This window comes from Ostrea edulis, chromosome 1 (genome assembly GCF_947568905.1).
Source record: "Ostrea edulis chromosome 1, xbOstEdul1.1, whole genome shotgun sequence".
In the NCBI taxonomy this organism is placed as follows: Eukaryota; Metazoa; Mollusca; class Bivalvia; order Ostreida; family Ostreidae; genus Ostrea; species Ostrea edulis.
The window spans coordinates 76,878,115-76,898,224 of NC_079164.1; the positions used below are offsets into that span (position 1 = coordinate 76,878,115).

Sequence of the window (20,110 nt, forward strand, 5' to 3'; positions counted from 1 at the left end):
CAGATTCAAGTGTGTCAAAATGATGACCCCTGGGGGTAGGATGGGGCCACAATAGGGGATCGAAGTTTCACATACATGTACAAATGTATAGGGAAAATATTTAAATATCTTCTTCTTAAGAACCACTGGGCCAGAAAAGCTGAGATTTACATGAAAGATTCCTGACTTAGTGTTAATTCAAGTTTGTTAAAATCATGGCCCCTGGGGGTAGGATGGGTCGACAATAGGGGATCAAAGTTTTACATACAAATATATAGGGAAAATCTTCTCAAGAACCACTGGGCCAGGCAAGTAGAAAATTACATGAAAGTTTCCTGACGAAGTGCAGATTGAAGTTTGTAAAAATCATAGCATTAGGTTGGTGCCACAATAGGGATCAAAGTTTTACATCCAAATATATAGAGAAAATTTTTAAGTATGGGCTAAGGTGACTCGGGTGACCGATGTGGTCCATGGGCCTCTTGTTTACTTTGTCCATGCATGACATTTAGTATCACATATTTAGTATGTCAGCTGTAAGGTGATGCTCCACTCCTCGATGCTCTCATTTTAAATTAATCTTGTTTCAATTATTCCAGCAATAAAACATTGAAGCTAAATTGCATTCCAGTTTTATGAAGACTATAAATTTGGCTATCTCAGAATTCAATGTATTTTATAAATGTACTGCAGTTTCTCGACCTAAAAATGTGATGTAGAAGACAGAATATGACTACATGTATATTTCAATTACACGTGTAGTTCTCTTATGTGTACGTAGGAATGTCCTGAATGCACATTTTTTCTAAATCCCATAGCCCTTTGTTATTAAATTAATTCTGATTATCATATGTATGAATACTTCTAAGGATAGCAATTTTTTTTTTTTTGGTAACTGATTTAATGAATACTTTGTGATATTCTTTATTCTTTTAGTGTTTAATATTTGTTTTTTGGGGGTTTTTTGGTAACTGATTTAATTAATACTTTGTGATATTTTTTATTCTTTTAGTGTTTGATATTTGTTTTGGGGGGGGGGGGGGGGGGTTGGTAACTGATTTAATTAATACCTTGTGATATTCTTTAGTATTTGATATTTGTTTTTGTTTTTTGGTAACTGATTTAATTAATACTTTGTGATATTCTTTATTTTTTTAGTGTTTGATATTTGGTTGGTTTTGTTGTTTTTTTTGGTAACTGATTTAATTAATACTTTGTGATATTCTTTCAGTATAACAATTGATGACGTTGTATACGTTGTGGACTGTGGGTTTATCAAAGTCAACGACTTCCAACCAGAGACAGGATTATTGTCTTTGGATAGTTACCAAGTGTCTAGAGCCAATGCTTTGCAACGCAAAGGCAGGGCTGGAAGGTAATAATGATCATCGCCTGAAAAAGATAACTGTTTATGGAGGTCATTTGCCACCTTTATGATTTAAAGTGGGTTTCAATTTGTGCTATAAAACAGACGTGCACATCTAAAGTGGTAAAATGGCATACTGGTCAAATTTAAAATGGATTAGAATTTTCTATTTACAATACGGAGGGGTGAAATAACTTGTGATATTTGATAGGGCTGGGACGATTCAGGGTTAGCTCGATTCAGTTCGGTTTCGATTCAGAACATCACGGTTTGGTTATTTTCGATTCGGTTCATTTAAGGTCCAATTTAGCTAATGGCAGCACAAAAATTACCAATTTCAATGAGTAGCATATTTAATTTGATTTTATTCAAGTTATATAACTATATGTCGTCATTTGTAAGTATCATATATATTTATAATGGCATTTTGTAACTATTAAAATTTGTTATATTAATGTGCTGCATAAGTTTTGGATTATTAAACAAATCTACATCTAAAATGTGTATGATATAGTTTCATTGATATGTAAAAATTCAACAAGTCTTTGAAAATCCCTCCTTTATTGATTTACTTCTCTCCATATTAACTGTCAAATCTGTGTCATTACCTACGATGTTGATTTCACTCCACCACTGACAGAAATACTGTACGTCATGTAAAGATAAACTGCAATCATCTTACGGACCATATTCTGTTGGTATCTAAGTGGTGAAAATGCTAACTCTCAACACAGTAGTGATTTAAATCTCTATTACATAAAAATCCACATATTCTGCACATCACTTGGACGCCATATTTGTTGTTTTTCAGTGTATGTAAAATCTAAACCGAACCGAAATCCAGAATTTGTAATCGGTGCATTGAATCGAATAGTATGAATCGCGGTGCACCGAAATTTTCGGTTCACCGCACAGCCCTAATATTTGAATACTATTTGTTTCCTTCTTGTACTTCTAGTACATGTACTTGATTATTTTTTTTATATGCACACATTAAATTTTATATTAATAATGAATTTCATAGTTGAACAGTGTATAAAATACATCACACATGTTCTAAAGAAAGGTGTTATGATTTCCTCTTTATAAACAGAGAAACTGTTTCCAAGTTCAGTTTAAGTTCAAGTTCAGTTTATTCTCTCACACCACTTTATGGTACATGAGGTTTTACATGTATATACAAAACAGGGGGGGGGGGGGGATTTCCAAAACAGCATGAAAAGAGTATTGTACAATGTATGTGTGAATTTATATGTGTATCCATTGTTCACCAGAGTACAGGCTGGCCATTGTTTCCATCTGTTTACAAGTCTGCAGTACTCAGAAATGAAGGAGTACCTAGCACCAGAGATACTGAGGACTAGGCTGGAGGAACTCTGTTTGATGATTAAGGTAAATTCCACTAGGCTAGAGGAACTCTGTTTGATGATTAAGGTAACTTTCACTAGGCTGGAGGAACTCTGTTTGATGATTAAGGTAAATTTCACTAGACTTGAACTCTGTTTGATGATTAAGGTAAATATCACTAGGCTTGAGGAACTCTGATGATTAAGGTAAATTTCACTAGGCTTGAGGAACTCTGTTTGATGATTAAGATAAATTTCGCTATTCTTGAGGAACTCTGATGATTAAAGGTAAATTTCACGAGGCTTGAGGAACTCTGTTCGATGATTAAGGTCAATTTCACTAGGCTTGAGGAACTCTGATGATTAAGGTAAATTTCCCTAGGCTTGAGGAACTCTGTTTGATGATTAAGGTCAATTTCACTAGGCTTGAGGAACTCTGTTTGATAATTAAGGTCAATTTCAGTGTTTTCAAAAAATTGTATATTTATCGTATATTTGTGGGGTCATTAACAAAGTGAAGACTGAAAAAATCATGTATATTTTTTTCTATCAGATTTCATGATAAAGTACACAGTATATAAGACAATAGATGTTACATGGTATATTTACATGTATGTTATAAATGCATGTAATTATTAGATTATACCTCTGATGTAGATTCTGAAGTTAGGAAAAATTGAACCTTTTGTGAGCAAGGCTTTGGATATTCCCTCAGGAGAGGCTGTGAAAGCTGCCATTGTCACCCTCCAAAATTTAGTAAGTAGCAAAACATAAAATGAAGATGTTTAACAAATAGCAAGTGTCTTAAGTTTGCTTTTCTACACAGCATATATGATACATCTTATTCCAGCAAGCCTTGGATGATGATGAAGAGTTACTCCCCTTAGGGTATCACTTGGCCCGTCTTCCACTTGACCCTCACACTGGGAAAATGATTCTGTTTGCTGCCATGTTTGGCTGTCTGGACCCTGTGTGCCTCGTTGCAGCATGTCTCAGTTTCAAGTCGCCGTTTGTTACACCACTGGTGAGCTACAACTCAGCGTTAGGTAAATGTAGGTGATGAACCTGCAAATTTTAAAACTTAATTCTAATCCTTTTGTGTGTGTATGTAGATATCTAAATGTGGGTAAAATTTCAAGGTTTATTCACTTTTTGTATCGCCTACAGAGATTTGTCTTTTATATGTCTTCACTGAGTAAAGTACTTGACAGGCAATGTGTACATTTCTTTAAACATTTTGATATAAAATATTAACAATAAATTTTGTCTTTGAAGGGCAAAGAAGGTCTTGCAGACAAGTGCAGACAAGCTTTTGCAGAAAGAAGCAGGAGTGATCATATTATGCTCATCAAAGCATTTAGGGTACTTATTTTGATATTATATGAGTATTTAAGCCAATGTTTATCTTGATTTATCAGAGTTCATAATGTCTATATTCCTGCTATTGCTTTCTCCTCCATACCATGCAGTGCGTTAAGGGGAGGAGGTTTCATTTCGAGCACTTCCAATTTAGGGAGCTTGGGAGACATTTGTTTTTCATAAAAACAATCTCTAGTGTAAATGTTCACATTTTCTGAACAGGAATTATCTATGGTTGATGGAGATCCAAGGTTTGGATCACTTTGGTCTGTAAATTAGCCTTTTTTAGCCCCATTATTGGATTATTATCATTTTACAATGAGTTGTGGAGAGGATATAGTAATGCCCCTTTAACGACATGTGAGAGAGGGAGAGTGGATATTGTAATGCACCTTTAATGTGTGAGAGTGGGAGAGTGGATATAGTAATGCCCCTTTAATGATGTGTGAGAGAGGGAGAGTGGATATTGTAATGCCCCTTTAACGATGTGTGAGAGAGGGAGAGTGGATATAGTAATGCCCCTTTAACGATGTGTGTGAGAGAGGGAGAGTGGATATAGTAATGCCCCTTTAATGTGTGAGAGAGGGAGAGTGGATATAGTAATGCCCCTTTAATGATGTGTGAGAGAGGGAAAGTGGATATTGTAATGCCCCTTTAACGATGTGTGAGAGAGGGAGAGTGGATATAGTAATGCCCCTTTAACGATGTGTGTGAGAGAGGGAGAGTGGATATAGTAATGCCCCTTTAATGTGTGAGAGAGGAAGAGAGGATTTAGTAATGCCCCTTTAATGTGCGAGAGAGGGAGAGTGGATATAGTAATGCCCCTTTAATGATGTGAGAGAGGGAGAGTGGATATTGTAATGCCCCTTTAATGTGTGAGAGAGGGAGAGTGGATATTGTAATGCCCCTTTAATGATGTATGAGAGAGGAAGAGTGGATTTAGTAATGCCCCTTTAACGATGTGTGAGAGAGGAAGAGTGGATATAGTAATGCCCCTTTAGCAATTTATGAGAGAGGGAGAGAGGATTTAGTAATACCCCTTTAACGATGTGTGAGAGAGGGAGAGTGGATATAGTAATGCCCCTTTAACGATGTGTGAGAGAGGGAGAGTGGATATAGTAATGCCCCTTTAACAATGTGTGAGAGAGGGAGAGTGGATATTGTAATGCCCCTATAATGATGTGTGAGAGAGGGAGAGTGGATATAGTAATGCCCCTTTAACAATGTGTGAGAGAGGGCGAGTGGATATAGTAATGCCCCTTTAATGTGTGAAAGAGGGAGAGTAGATATAGTAATGCCCCTATAATGATGTGTGAGAGAGGGAGAGTGGATATAGTAATGCCCCTATAATGATGTGTGAGAGAGGGAGAGTGGATATAGTAATGCCCCTTTAACAATGTGTGAGAGAGGGAGAGTGGATATTGTAATGCCCCTATAATGATGTGTGAGAGAGGGAGAGTGGATATAGTAATGCCCCTTTAACAATGTGTGAGAGAGGGCGAGTGGATATAGTAATGCCCCTTTAATGTGTGAAAGAGGGAGAGTAGATATAGTAATGCCCCTATAATGATGTGTGAGAGAGGGAGAGTGGATATAGTAATGCCCCTATAATGATGTGTGAGAGAGGGAGAGTGGATATAGTAATGCCCCTTTAACGATGTGTGAGAGAGGGAGAGTGGATATAGTAATGCCCCTTTAATGTGTGAGAGAGGGAGAGTGGATATAGTAATGCCCCTATAATGATGTGTGAGAGAGGGAGAGTGGATAAAGTAATGCCCCTTTAACAATGTGTGAGAGAGGGAGAGTGGATATAGTAATGCCCCTTTTAATATGTGAGAGAGGGAGAGTGGATATAGTAATGCCCCTTTTATGATGTGTGAGAGAGGGAGAGTGGATATAGTAATGCCCCTTTAATGTGTGAGAGAGGGAGAGTGGATATACTAATGCCCCTTTTACGACATGTGAGATAGGGAGAATGACAGCATGTTAGTATAAAGAGTGTATGTGTGTGATTTACCTAGCGGACAAAATTTTGAAGAAAACTATAGCACTAGTGATTATCAAACTTTGCATATTTGTTCCCCTTTGGTTAACACTTAAACCTTAAGGATTTTTAAGGTTAAGGCCACTGGAGGAAATTCATTAAAATAGAAGTTGGTAGGATTCAGACAAAACTATTGAACTGGGGGTCATCTAACTTTAATAGCATACTTGTCCTCCATGATGAGATGTCAAACATTGATTTTCAATGTCAAAGGTCAAGGCCAATGGATGATATATTGATTTTTAGAATAATGAGTTTTGTTGTATGTAATTGTGTTTGGATGCCCTGCTTGACAGTATTCTTGTTTTGACAGGAGTCATTGATATTGTGCTTGGTATTAGCAATTTAGATCTAAAAGGATGAGGACTAAAACGATCCAAATGAATAGAATGCTTTGTCAAAGTTCCCAATGCAAAACATTCAATTGTCCACATTAAGCCAGTGACCTCTTGATTATTAACCAAACTCCAAGATGACCACTGATGCATGTAATCCAATATATTTACACATGTACATGTATTACAAATTTTTTTTAGAGATGGGAGAAGGCTGCTCGCCAAGGAAATGGTGGAAAGTTCTGTTATGACAATTTTATGTCAGAGACTACTCTCAGGGTTTGTATATTCATACAAAGATCAAAATATAAAATGATTATAGGTACAGTGTACTCTTCTATGATCCCATCTTTGGAATACAAGAATTTTTATGCCCCCCTTTGAAAAAGAGGGGGCATATTGTTTTGCACCTGTCGGTCGGTCTGTAGACCATGTGTTGTCCGCTCAATATCTTGAGAACCATTCACTTGATGATAATGATATTTCATATGTGGGTTAGTTATGAGTAGAAGAGGATCCTTATTGTTTTTCAGGTCCAAAGGTCAAGGGTCAATCTACTCTGGACATAGGAATATAATGTCCGCTCAATATCTTGAGAACCCTTTGCTTGAAAGACATCAAACTTGGCACACTGGTACATCCTAAGGAGTAGATGACCCCTATTGATTTTGAGGTCATTTGGTCAAAGGTCAAGGGTCAAACTGGGCATAGGAATATACTGACCATTCAATGTCTAGAGAACCCTTTGCTTGACAGACATCAAACTTGGTACATCAGTACAGCTTCAGAAGAAGATGACCCTCATTGATTTTGAGGTCACATAGTCAAAGGTCAAGGGTCAAACTGGACATAGGAATATACTGTCCGTTAAATATCTCGAGAACCCTTTGCTTGACAGACATCAAACTTGATACACTGGTACATCTTCAAGAGAAGATGACCCCTAATGATTTTGAGGTCACATGGTCAAAGGTCAAGGGTCAAACTTGACATGGGAATATACTGTCTGCTCAGTATCTTGAGAACCCTTTTCTTGATAGACATCAAACTTGGTACACTGGTACATCTTCAGGAGAAGATGACTACTAATTATTTTAAGGTCACATGGTCAAAAGTCAAGGGTCAAATTGGACATAGGAATATACTGTCCGTTCAATATCTTGAGAACCCTTTGCTTGACAGACATCAAACTTGGTACACTGGTACATCTTCAGGAGTTGATGACCCCTATTGATTTTTAGGTCACATGGTCAATCCACTCTTGACATAGGAAGATATTGTCTGCTCAATATTTTGAATTGATGATACTACTCTCAATTAAATGATGTGTGTGTGTGTATAACCCTTTTCAATTTTGCACCATGGGGGGGCATATGTGTTTTACAAACATCTCTTGTTATTATCTAATCTACTATATAATCCCGATCACGTAACGAACCGTTTCCTGATCATGTGACTTACTATTACCTGATCACGTGATGAACTGTTTCCTGATCACGTGACTTACTGTTTCACGATCACGTGACGAACTGTTTCCCAGTCACATGATGACCTGTTTCTTGGTCACATGAGAAACTATTGCTGGAATAGCAGATTAGGTGATAAAACAAATATTTCATGCCTACTAGGGAAACAGTCAAAACTGTTGCCCTTCGGTAGTGGAGAAGACCCAGGAAACTATTGTCCTCGGCCTATGGCCTCTGACACAGTTTTCCGGGTCATCACCACTCCCTTGGAGCAATTGTTTTGACTGTTTCCGAAGTAGGCATGAAATAATTGTATACAGTCCGAAGAAGGTTGAATAACCACTGAAGACAAAGAATAGTATTATACCCTGAAATGGAAAGGGAACACAGAAATTACCCTGTCTATCAGTGCGATTATAAATCCATAATTTTCCAATGAAGCAAATTAGATGCTCATGTTTCACAAAGTTTGTTTATGATATTGAAGGATGTAATGACTTAGATCAAGTTCATTTAGTCAAGGTCTGTTAGAAATAATATTTCAACTTTGTAACATAATCTTGGGGTTTGTCATTGTCCCACCTAATCATATCTAGTTTTCCTCATTTTCCTACCCAATCAGACTGCCGCGGTGGCCTAGAGGTTAGAGCATTCACCCCGCATGCAGAAGGCCGGGGTTCGAATCCCAGCCACGACAGACCCGAGTCATTAAAACAGGTAGTGACAGTTCCATCGCCAAATGCTCGGCATCAGGTGTGAATGTCACGGGTCCTCGGAGACCTTAAAAACGGATGTCCCATGTCACAGTAGGTGTGGCACGCTAAAGAACCCTCACTGCTCAATGGCCATAAGCGCTGAGCAAAGGTTTAAATTTGAAGCCCTTCACCGATCTTGGTGACGTCTCCATATGAGTGAAAAATTTTCGAGAGAGACGTTAAACAAGATACAATCAATCAATCAATCCTTCCCAGTCATATCTAGTTTTCCTTACTGTCCTTTCCAGTCATATCTAGTTTTCCTTATTGTCCTTCCCAGTCATATCTAGTTTTCCTTATTGTCCTTCCCAGTCATGTTCCCAGTCATATCTAGTTTTCCTCATTTCACAAATTCATGTGATTCTATAACGTAAGAGTAACCTTAACATTGTTAGTACAATTTGTGTTACTGTTGCAGATGCTGAAAAAAATGAAGAAGCAGTTTGCAGAGCTACTGTGTGATATTGGATTTGTGAATTCTCCAGATCCAAACAGCCGATTGTCTAATGTTCACTCAGGTAAAATATAATCAGCTTTATTAAATGTAATTCTATTTTTATTATTAAACCTAGTCTCTGTAAAATATGTGTGAAATTTGAATGAAAAAATTTGGCAATACTCTCAGAATCCTCATCAAATTTAATATGAAGCATCTTTTGGAGAAGGGGGTCATAAATTGTAAATTTTAGAACTCCTGCACCCTTGGGGCCTTAGGGCTGGGGCAAAAACTGCTAAAAATTGATCAATTTTCAAAAATCGTCTTCTCTACAATCGCACATCTGTAAGAAAATCAATTTTGTCAGGCAGAGCAGAAAGACCTCTAGCAAAATTGTAAATTTAATAATCCCCATGGTAGAGGTTCCAACTCCAAGGTGGGGCAAAAGTTGGCTATTGATACTAGTCTAGATTGAAACTAAATTAATACTAGAAGGAGCAAGGTAGCCCTTTACCAAAATTGTAAATTTCATGATCCCCGTGGGAGGTTCTGACTCAAAGGGCAGTGCCAAACTTGATATATAGTGTTTATGTGTTTAATTAGCATCTTCTTTAATGCCATAGATACTAAATTAATGAGTAAATGGATATTTAGAAGGAGCTGGTAGCCCTTTACCAAAATTGTAAATTTCATGATCCCAGGGATAGGAGTTTTGGTACCAGGGTGGGGCCAAAATAGTCATAGTAATTAAATGTCTATCATTTGAAAGACTATGAATTTTGCAACTACTATATAAAATCTACATGTATATTAAGGAAAAGCAGAAAGGGATGTACCAAAATTGTGAATTTCATAAACCTGGGGTTCTGACTCTAGGGCGGATCCAAAATAGTCATATAGTGTTAATGCTGTGTACAGGGTTATTCTCACCCCGTGTTATTTTCGACTTTATTCGCTAGCTGACGGTTTCGCCCTGTTTTAAATTCACCCAGACGCAGTTGCGAAAATAAAACAGCGGCGAATGTTTCCCTGTATAATAGGGGGGGGGTTGTGTTTTAAATGAGTATTAGAATATAGCTTACATATACAGAACAAGAAAATTATTATAGATTTTGCAACCCTTAGGGCTAGTGAGACTTTTAACTCAGGTGACTAATAAGGCCTGTGGGCCTCTTGTTTTTTCTATAATTTAATGTATGCATGTAGCTTATAGATGAAATTTTCTTTTAGACAATGAGAATTTGGTAACTGCTGTTCTCTGTGCTGGTCTATATCCCAATGTTGCGAAAGTTACAAAACCAGCTATTCCTGGAAAAAGGTTTGTTCAAATAATAAAAATGTCGCCTTTCAGCAATGTACATGTATGACCGTCTCAAAACAAAAAGCAGTGTGGATTTTAGTTTGAGAATGTTGAACTTCAGTAATAAGATATCACATACATAAATGTAGCAGAACAGTAGACTTCAGATCTTGATGTACTTTTAAGGTGTGTTGCTGTTCACCTGCAGAATGGAATGAAGGCCTCTCTCCACAAGCAGTCTGTTAATTCTTTTGGGACATTTTTCCCATCGAAGTGGTTGATTTACCACAAAATCCTGAAGATGCAGACAGTAATATTCTGTTGTGGATATCCTATGTAGTTTCTGTAGAAACATTTTTAAAATTCTGTGGCAAAGATATTATATTCCTAGTTATTTAAAATTTTCGGATTTTTCAAAAATTTGAATGAACAATTTGTAACATTAAAATTTCCTCTTCATTTCAGATAAATGTCTTTGACTGTAGTATGGTATCACCATACCCTTTGTTGTTCTTTGGAGGAAAAATCACTTACAATGTCACAACTCTGGTGAGTGAATACGGAACTTTCGGGATGTGCCGGAATGACCGTGATAATAACCAATTGTAGGGCAAAGTTTACAATGCAACGATGCAAATGGTGTTGCGCTAGCAGACGGTCCGTAAAGAGCTATGCGCAGTCCTACGATGACGATTCAAGTCACTATTGGTGCTTAGTACCTGGGTGTAAATTAGATGGAAGGGTAAATGTCATTTAGATGCGTATCATTGGATGCAAGGCGTGAAGTTTTACCAATATCCTAAAGATACTCCTTAGATTTACTTCCCTCGCCAACTCACACAATTTAATCAAATGCATTTTCCTATGAATGGTTATAGTGATTCCATTCTTTCAAAAATAGTAATTGAATGCAGGAATTTTACAGCAAATTGAAGTATTCCATGCTTGTTTACTTAGTTGTTATTGTAATCCGGAAGTAACATGCCCTACAAATTACGTTCAACGCACGATAAAAGTCAGAGTGGATACTTATCTCGAAAGTCCCGTATTGGTTAAGTAGTTTTCGTGGTTTAAGTGTCCATGAGTCATTAATTGATTAATACCAGTGTATTTAGAAAAGTGATAGAAACAGATCATTACAAATTATAAAGATTGCACTGTCAGCATATTACACGATTCTTTGAATAAATGTGTAAATCTGAAGTAGCAGTTAAAGTCAGAATCGTGCTATTGAGAATTTAACAATGATGTATTTTACATGAATTCCCTAACAAAAAGATTAATGTTTTTATTTCTCATAATTTGTATAATTATTGGTGCAATTTATAAAATGCATATGGCAATAATATCAACCTCAAAAGAGTTGGGTTTTTTTATCAAAGTTTGTCCATTATCTGTCATTGGTCAGTAAATTTTTGACATTTTTGAATTCTTCACAAGAACTACAATATACATTGCCAGTTCCATATGAATTCAGCACAAAGTACCCTTATGTGAAGGGGATTCCAGTTTGTTCACCTGTTCCAGTTTGTTCACCTGAAAGACCATGATCTCTCAAGGAAAGATAATTAAAAAATAAATAGTCAAAAATAAGGTTGAGTGATTTATACTCATTTCTAAGAACCACTAGACTAAAAAATTCATAATTTGCATATAAACAATATTAAGTACACTGTAGTAGTGCAGGAAATTTTGTAGAATATGTCTTTCCCTAGAAAAGCCATTTTAAACCTAGTTGCAATTTATTTTCCTTGAGTAATCCAAACAAAATGTCAAAAGTAAAAATATGTAATATTTTCATCAATGATTCACCCCTGTGTGATTTTTAAATGGTACTATTACTCAACATAAATTTACAGATACATTTCCTTGAGGGATAATTTTTTTTAGATTCTACATGTGTGTATCAAGAAAATTTGACTTGCCATGCTATATCATTATATAAACTTAGAAAGCCTCAATATAGTTTCCACCTTGAATTAAGTAGCATCATGCAGAAGGTGGCACACTGATGATCTTGGATTTTCATGAAACTTTCCATAACTCTTCATAATAATTATGTATGAAGACATGCAGAGTAAAAACATTGTGCATCAATTGTTGCTATGGAAATTAAAGCATTTATGTTTCCATAGCAACCACTGTATTGGGTTTTGTAAAGTGCAGAAATACATACTTAAAATTTGTATAAAAATGAAAATAACAATTTTTCAAACATAATGATAATTTATTTAGGCGAGGTAAAAGGTTACTTCAATATAAAAATGTACATTACTAATGAAACACTATTATATGGTATCTGTAGAGGACTTTGGAATATGCATTGTTTTAATCTTATCCCTGTTGGTTTACAGAATGGAAGGGAAAGAGATTGTATAACCGTGGATAATTGGATTCCGTTCTGGACAGAAAAAGCAACGTTTGATCTAGTCAAGGTAAGCCAGAAATGGCCTTCATCTTTTCATTATTAACCATGCTAGTGTATTAAAGGGAAGGTTTTCGAGACATTTTCTTTAATCTACTGTAGATAAACACTTTCTTACTGCCAGCATTATCTAGCAGACTGACATTAAAGGCTGGTTGATGTATTTGTAATAAAACTTTCAGATAATTTCTAGTTAAAAATCTCACTCTGCATTGTATTGAACACTCCATATTTAGTATTTATGATGAACCTTTTAAAGATAAAACTTGAATAAGGTCAGTTTTAATGGTTTTGGTGATAGAGGAAAAGTTTACAAGAAAATTTTTCATCTCATTTTTGAAATAAATGATTCAAATACATAACATAAAAAGATGGATTAAAATTTTAAATCATGGAGGAATAACATTCTAGAGAAAACTGTTATGGATTTAAAATGGAGTATATGTATAATATTTTTAATTGAAAACTTTAACTTTTATACATGTTACCTAATTCAGTAAAAAAAAAATGCAGTTTTAATTGAAAGTAACTCCAAAAAAAGTTTGAAACGCCTGCTAGATTGGAACACACAATAACAGATTGGCTGCTTCACATGTGGTAGCTTCAGGCCAAACAATAAGATTTAAAAGGACAAGCTATTTGTTGCTGATATTTATTTTTGCATATGTCCTTGGAAAGGAAGTCAGCCATCATGACAATGTATTGTTCCTCTTTAAAGGTTACAAGGAGTTTTTTTATACCCCTATACATGTACAAACAAACACTATATGTGAATACTATATACATGTATGTGAATACAAGTATTTCTGTTGTACAGAGGTCATAAATAGAGCCGAATAACATCCTCCTCATAGTGTAGATCAGACTTCTGCTGTAAAACCTTTGTTTCTGTCAATCTTTGTAGGACCTGAGGTTTAGGGTCTGCTGTAAAACCTGTTTCTGTCAATCTTTGTAGGACCTGAGGTTTAGGGTCTGCTGTAAAACCTTTGTTTCTGTCAATCTTTGTAGGACCTGAGGTTTAGAGTCTGCTGTAAAACCTTTGTTTCTGTCAATCTTTGTAGGACCTGAGGTTTAGGGTCTGCTGTAAAGCCTTTGTTTCTGTCAATCTTTGTAGGACCTGAGGAGGCAGTTGGACAGGATACTAGAAGACAGGATTGTATCACCGAAGGTTATTGATTTGACTGTTAAATCCAGGGAGCAGGTAATCATTAACGCCATTGTGGACCTCATCTCTAAAGAGGAAGTGAATTACCACAACTTCTGTGAGGGTGATTTTGAGGATCCCACAGAGTACAGCTAACTGAGATTACCGAGAACTTTCTACTCGTGTATTCGACCAGAGAAATCTTCTGGAGAATGGCTAGTCCTGACATTATTCGCCAACATACAGGGAAGTGAGAATTTGTCAGGTCAAGTTCAAGTTTGGGAGGAGCATTACTTCATCTTTACGTTGTAGAGTGCAGTCACTGTGCCAAAAGGAGATGTTGCTGAAGTTGTGGCACTGCAACTTACTCCTGAATCTCGTGAGTGTGAGAACTTGAGGGAGTGACTTTGTGTAGCATTTAGATAGAAAGTGAACAATGAACCATACATGGTAAAGGCCAATTTGGACTCCACAGAATGACTTTCAATTTGTTGATTTTAATTAAAAGGGTTATAAACAACAACAAAAATTCCAGGCCTGGAGGTTATAAAGCTTTTTTGAGCACGTGTTAATTAATGACTCAAACTCTGTGCTCCAAATCGTACTCGTACTCCTAAATGAAGGTTATAAAACTTTTTAAAAATTATTCTCATTCTCGAATGGAGTATATGCTCAAGATTTTTTGCGAATGCTGGGAGCTTGCTCAGAGTTGTACTCAAAGCAAACATGACTGAGTTCAAGTATGAGTACGGTAAATGTTTTATAACCTCCAGGCCTGGTGATGCTATGAAGATCTGACATCATGAAAGTTGTACAAATGTATGCATTTTCTTGGATTCATTTTGATTTCATTAAGGAAATGCTGATGATGCACCCTGAATAATTCTTATTGTTACTGATTATCATTAATAGAAAAATTAATCTTGTTCAAAAAAGAGGTTAAGCATTGAATATGACATTTTCAGACAAAACGTTAACGGCAAATAATCAAATGCCTCATTTCTGTCAGACACCAAATGGGAAAAAATTCCCAAGAATTGAGGTTTTAGACTTGTTTAGTATTCAATACTCAGACATTCAATCGAGTACCCAATTAACCAGTACTCATTGACATCCCTAGTACATACCATTTCTTTTAGCAACAATTCTAGTTGATTTACAAAATATTTTGGTTCACAAAAACGAATCTAGAGCCTTTGACCCATTTACAGATTTCTAAGACTTTTTTTATAGTCACACATCATGCGTAGATCTTTCTCAGAATTCTTTTAATTCTCGATGAACTTACCGTTGTGCAATTGTTCACTGCTCAAAAACATGAAATAAATTCTTGGAAATGATTGAATTAGTTTTGGTTTGTTTATCAGAAACATTTTCAAACTGAATTTCTCACAAAGTAACTTCTAACTTCAAGTAGCAATGAATGCCAGCCACACATATAGATTTGGTAAATTATTGCTAGTTTAGTGATTTACTGAAGTAAAGACTCGTGTCTTTATATTAAACCTGACTGGAATGGGATGAAAGTCTAGCTGAGAAGGAATTCCAGTGAAGGGAATTCATTATTTGAATGAAACATGATTTTAACCGTTTCACCAAAACCTGAACTGAATGGACCACTACTGGAAACCTGATATGTCAAAGGAGAGAAGAAAAAAATCAACGTTTGAACCAGAGGCATTTATAATGTTCAATTTTTTTTTTTCATTTTGAACCGAAACCTAATCAAGATGTTGTTTCCATGGGCAAAGGAGAGATGAAGTCATCCAATTATAGCTGTATGTACAAATCTTGAAGGCATTGACTTTTCTTCGTCAGTCATCATATACATGTAATGTATCAGGCCTTCTGGACCACTCCAACGAGGTTACGACGTTAATGAACGGTACACTGTAATGACGCTCAATGATACAAGTTTTCAGTCATCTTCTGTGAGTTGCGCGGATCATAACAGGCAGACGCACAAACACGCCCCATTTCAAATTTGCTCGTAATGTTATGAGCGCTTTCGTCGCACCAGAATACTTATGATGAGAATGCTTTAAATTTGTAAATTGTCGATCTACCTGTTTGTTTGATCGAATCGTTTAAAACGCTTTTGTCATCGATAAACTACAGACTTTGACAGTCCACTGGTTCTATCTGTGCCATTATTTAGTGTGTTTGTGCTCCCGAACTCAACACGAAATGGTATGAATTCTTTTTTTATGGAAATATGTTGTGACGAGGTGATTCGGTATTTGAATTACAAATTTTCACAATCTTAACGAACATGTTTGGAACGTCTTGAATTAATATATACTCGATTCATTTGTTGCTCTCTCTAATTAATGAAATAATTCATTTATTCTGTTAGATACACAATTATTGAAGTTACAATATCATCATCTTAATTATTGCGCACATTAATTCATTTGACTATAACTAAATTAAAATGCATATGATGTTCGCGTTAATCCATTTTATTAATGTCATAAATTGAATTTTCGCGAGCAAGAAATAATTCACTTATAGATACCTTCTAATATTTACTTCAAATAAAGAATTTAGAAATAAGTTGCCTAGCAAAGTATGTCATAAAATTATAACATAACTTGGTGCAAAATATGCTAATATTACTTGCGAAGCTGTGTCTTTAGATGAAGCACGAGTAGGTTCCACTAGCATGCAATGAGAAGGACTCCATTTACCGTCTTCTTTTCATGACGTTTATTTTAAATTAACAAATTTCATTCGTATGTTATCTACATGTAATTTTTTATACACCACAATGCTATATTTCAACAATAATTATTCTGCAGACGTGAAATATTCATGAAGCGTTTCTGCTTTGATTATGCGCTAAATTGCCACAAACAATATCATTTAAAGTGAAAAACTCGTCGAGTGTCTCAATAATTTCCGAGCAAGTGTCGTTAAAGTTGCACTGTTTTTGACCAAACCGTCTCTATTAAATCGATTTACGTTAACATATCCCGAACGAAGTGAGTACTAGTGCTTAAGAAAAAGCTAATCAAGTGATAAAACAGGAATTGGACAGTCACTCTTCATTACGGAAGTTATTTCACTAGTTTACTCAAGTAGAATACCAAGTACCCTTAACGAAAGCTGTATGAACTAGATACATATTGTATTAATAGACTTGTTAAAAATACACATACATGTTTTCTAAAGGAAAATACAATTTTTTTACTTATGTAATTTAATAGAATCACAGACTTCCAGGTATCAACTGTTGAGAAATTGGCGAGAATCTGGACTAACATCTCGCGAAGTCTTGACGCGACTTCTATTTCTAGATCGAGGTGAAGAATTGGCGCTCTTCAGCAACGTTGTGCCGGTATTATTGCTGTCTTTTAACAATGGTAAGTGAAGAGTGTACATCTTGTAAAACGCTTCACGAAACTGACTACTCATGAAAAAGAAAATCCAAGAATTGATATTGTACACCAGAAGCCAAATCACCACACCAATCGTAACCCAGGCCTTGTCCTCCTCTTCAGAGAGCACGCGGCCTCTCTTGTTGTAAGTTGCGATCTCGTGCACGTATATAAAGAAAGCAGCGCAGTCTTGTAGTTCAGATGCCAGAAACAAGAAAAGAATGATAAATAACATTACCGTAGCTCGGTGTATTTTCTTGTCGGTATATGAGGAGTTTTGACATCCGTCAGCAATCGTCTTTCCTTTGCAGAGTAGTTTAACGGTAAGTAAAGAAGTGGTGACGGATAGAATTATGCATGGTAAAAGCCGAGAAAACACCCCCGTTACGAGGTAATTGGCGATGACCGAAGATTCAATGTCCGAGGATTCCTTGAACCAATGCGCGAAATCTCTAAGACAGCTGTTGGGAAGTTTTGTAATTCCATCCGCTGCTAAAACTTCAAGCGGCGATATGTCAATGATGACAGCTTCACATATGAACACCAGAAAAGCAGCAAGAAAAATCACAATAATACTTATACACGTATTTCTCATGGAACAGTACCGTTTAGCTTGAAATGGGAAAAGCACAATGATACTTCGCTGAATTCCTAGGAGCGCTACCAACCAGTTAGAAGATGTTCTGGACATTTGGTGAGCAATATACAGTACATGTCGGGTAACGCACCAGTGATAAGGCAAATACTCTGTATAATGTCCCTTGATGTACAGATGGTACGCTGAGGGTATAATAGTCGCGCATATTATAGTATTGGAGACCGCTAACGCTAGAAGTACAACTGAGGTAGGGGTTCGGATTTTCTTCCAGATAAATACCGCAAATACCAGACAATTGATGATAATCGTAAGCAGCGACAGAATAAAATACACGTATCCTAATATGATATTCTGCCATGGCGAAAAGAGATCAACTTTATATGGCAGTACAACAGTTTCATAGTAATAATAGTAATATTCCGAAGAATTGGTACCGTTGATAGAAGACCAATTACCTTGTATGTAATTGTAAGATTTATTGGCATCCATCAGTGATGAAAGATTTTCCCATGTTACACTATCCGTGTTATTGAAATCCATCTTGTACTCAGAGTTCCCCACTTTTATGATGGACAAACTAGGCGACTTTTTCCCGCTTATATACCGATCACATAATTACTGTTCGTTTTATAATAGCCTGGCCTATGTCACTACAAGAGGACTCGATCAAAAGACTACACGAAATCGCTATCAGTAGGTCAATTTTCGCTTGTTTGCCTTAGATTACGATGCTGTTGTTGCAGTGAAAGGGTATCGATAATGACGTAGTGGTAATCGGAAACGAAAGAAGTGGTTCTCGTTCCTTTGACGAGTTGTCAAGACTTAATCATCTCCTTTCTGTCTCCTTATCATCGTTCGTTGAACTATATGTGTGGACTGTCTAGCTCTTGACTCGTGTAACTTGACTAATGGACTTTTTGCGACTGATAGAATTTTCAACAAACGATTTATGCTCACTTTAGCAGAAGGCTAAAAGGAGTTTTGTCTGATTTTTCTCAAGACCCAGTATATCATAATCTTCAAACGAATTTTAACTCATTTGAAAATATTAATTAAAAGATTCCTATTCCACTTAGTGATAGGGTAAAAGCCATATAAATGATATAATGGGAAGTAATAGGCTGATTGATTATATATTGTATAACGTCCCTTTCGAGAATGTTTCACTCATATGTAGACGTCACCACTGCCGTTGAAGGGCTGCAAAATTTAGGCCTATGCTAAGCACCTGTGGCCTTTGAGCAGAGAGAGATCTTTATCGTACCACACCTGATGTGACACGGGATCTGACAGTTGTTTTAAATTTGTTTTCCCCAATATAAAAGGGGGTTGAATAAGAACTAAGAAGCCTGATTCCATAAGTTCTGAAATATTGTCTCCTGGAATGTTTCCCAGATCAGTGTATTGTCATTTGGCATGCTAGTATCAAGCCTATGTCAATATTCAGTTCAACCCTGCCACAGGACAACAAGAGTACCACAAACGGTACAATATACGCCTGTCCGACAGTGAAATTCAACCTGAAAGCATATTGTGCACTCTGAATTGATACAACACACATTCTGAATAGAAAAGCCTTAAAGTGGGTCATGGTGCACCAATCCATCTGACATGTGAACTGATTATGTATTTCTCTGAGTGTGAGTTTGTGACAAAATGTCGGTGCAATATCAATCTATGATGATAAAAAGTCCAGGAAACTGTTTGATCTACTTTTAGCCCTAAAGTAGGTCATGGTGCGCCAATCCAGCTGAAATGCTACATTGTAACTTGCACTTGTCTCCCTCCGAGAGGAAACCTTCGACTATAAATTTCAGGGCAATATCTGTATCCATGATGAAAACAATCCTGGAAAACTATTTTTAGTCCAAAAGTAGATCAAGGATGGGCCTATCCAGCTGCAGTGCAAACTGAACTTGTATTCCTTCAAGGGGAAGCCTGTGACTATATTTCAGGGCAATATCTGTACCCATAATGAAAAAAAAAAGCCAGGAAAACTGTTTTACCTACTTTTAGTCCTAATGTAGGTCACGGACGGACCAATCCAGCTAAAAATGCAAACTGAACTTGTATTCCTCTAAAAGGAAGCTTATACATGTAAATTTCAAGGCAATATCTGTATCTGTAACGGAAAAAAGTCCGAAAATCTGTTTGACCTACTTATAGCCCTTAAGTAG

At 36.3% G+C, this 20,110-nt stretch overlaps 1 protein-coding gene across 2 annotated transcripts in view; it reads left to right on the forward strand.

Annotated features, from left to right (window-relative positions):
- Positions 1-15,296, forward strand: part of LOC125680782 (ATP-dependent DNA/RNA helicase DHX36-like) — a 40,304-nt gene extending 25,008 nt beyond the window's left edge. The window contains exons 17-28 of one of the 2 annotated variants that reach the window (XM_048920553.2): positions 1,211-1,354; positions 2,620-2,737; positions 3,349-3,447; positions 3,542-3,715; positions 3,967-4,053; positions 6,631-6,708; positions 9,069-9,168; positions 10,317-10,404; positions 10,573-10,696; positions 10,852-10,935; positions 12,741-12,821; positions 13,926-15,296. In XM_048920553.2, the coding sequence (XP_048776510.2) occupies positions 1,211-1,354; positions 2,620-2,737; positions 3,349-3,447; positions 3,542-3,715; positions 3,967-4,053; positions 6,631-6,708; positions 9,069-9,168; positions 10,317-10,404; positions 10,573-10,696; positions 10,852-10,935; positions 12,741-12,821; positions 13,926-14,111 (1,363 nt within the window). In that variant the 3' untranslated portion in view covers positions 14,112-15,296. Of the gene's footprint in view, positions 1-1,210; positions 1,355-2,619; positions 2,738-3,348; positions 3,448-3,541; positions 3,716-3,966; positions 4,054-6,630; positions 6,709-9,068; positions 9,169-10,316; positions 10,405-10,572; positions 10,697-10,851; positions 10,936-12,740; positions 12,822-13,872 lie in introns of both variants that reach the window. The other variant, XM_048920561.2, reaches the window with a different exon arrangement.
- The last annotated feature ends 4,814 nt before the right edge of the window (positions 15,297-20,110 follow it).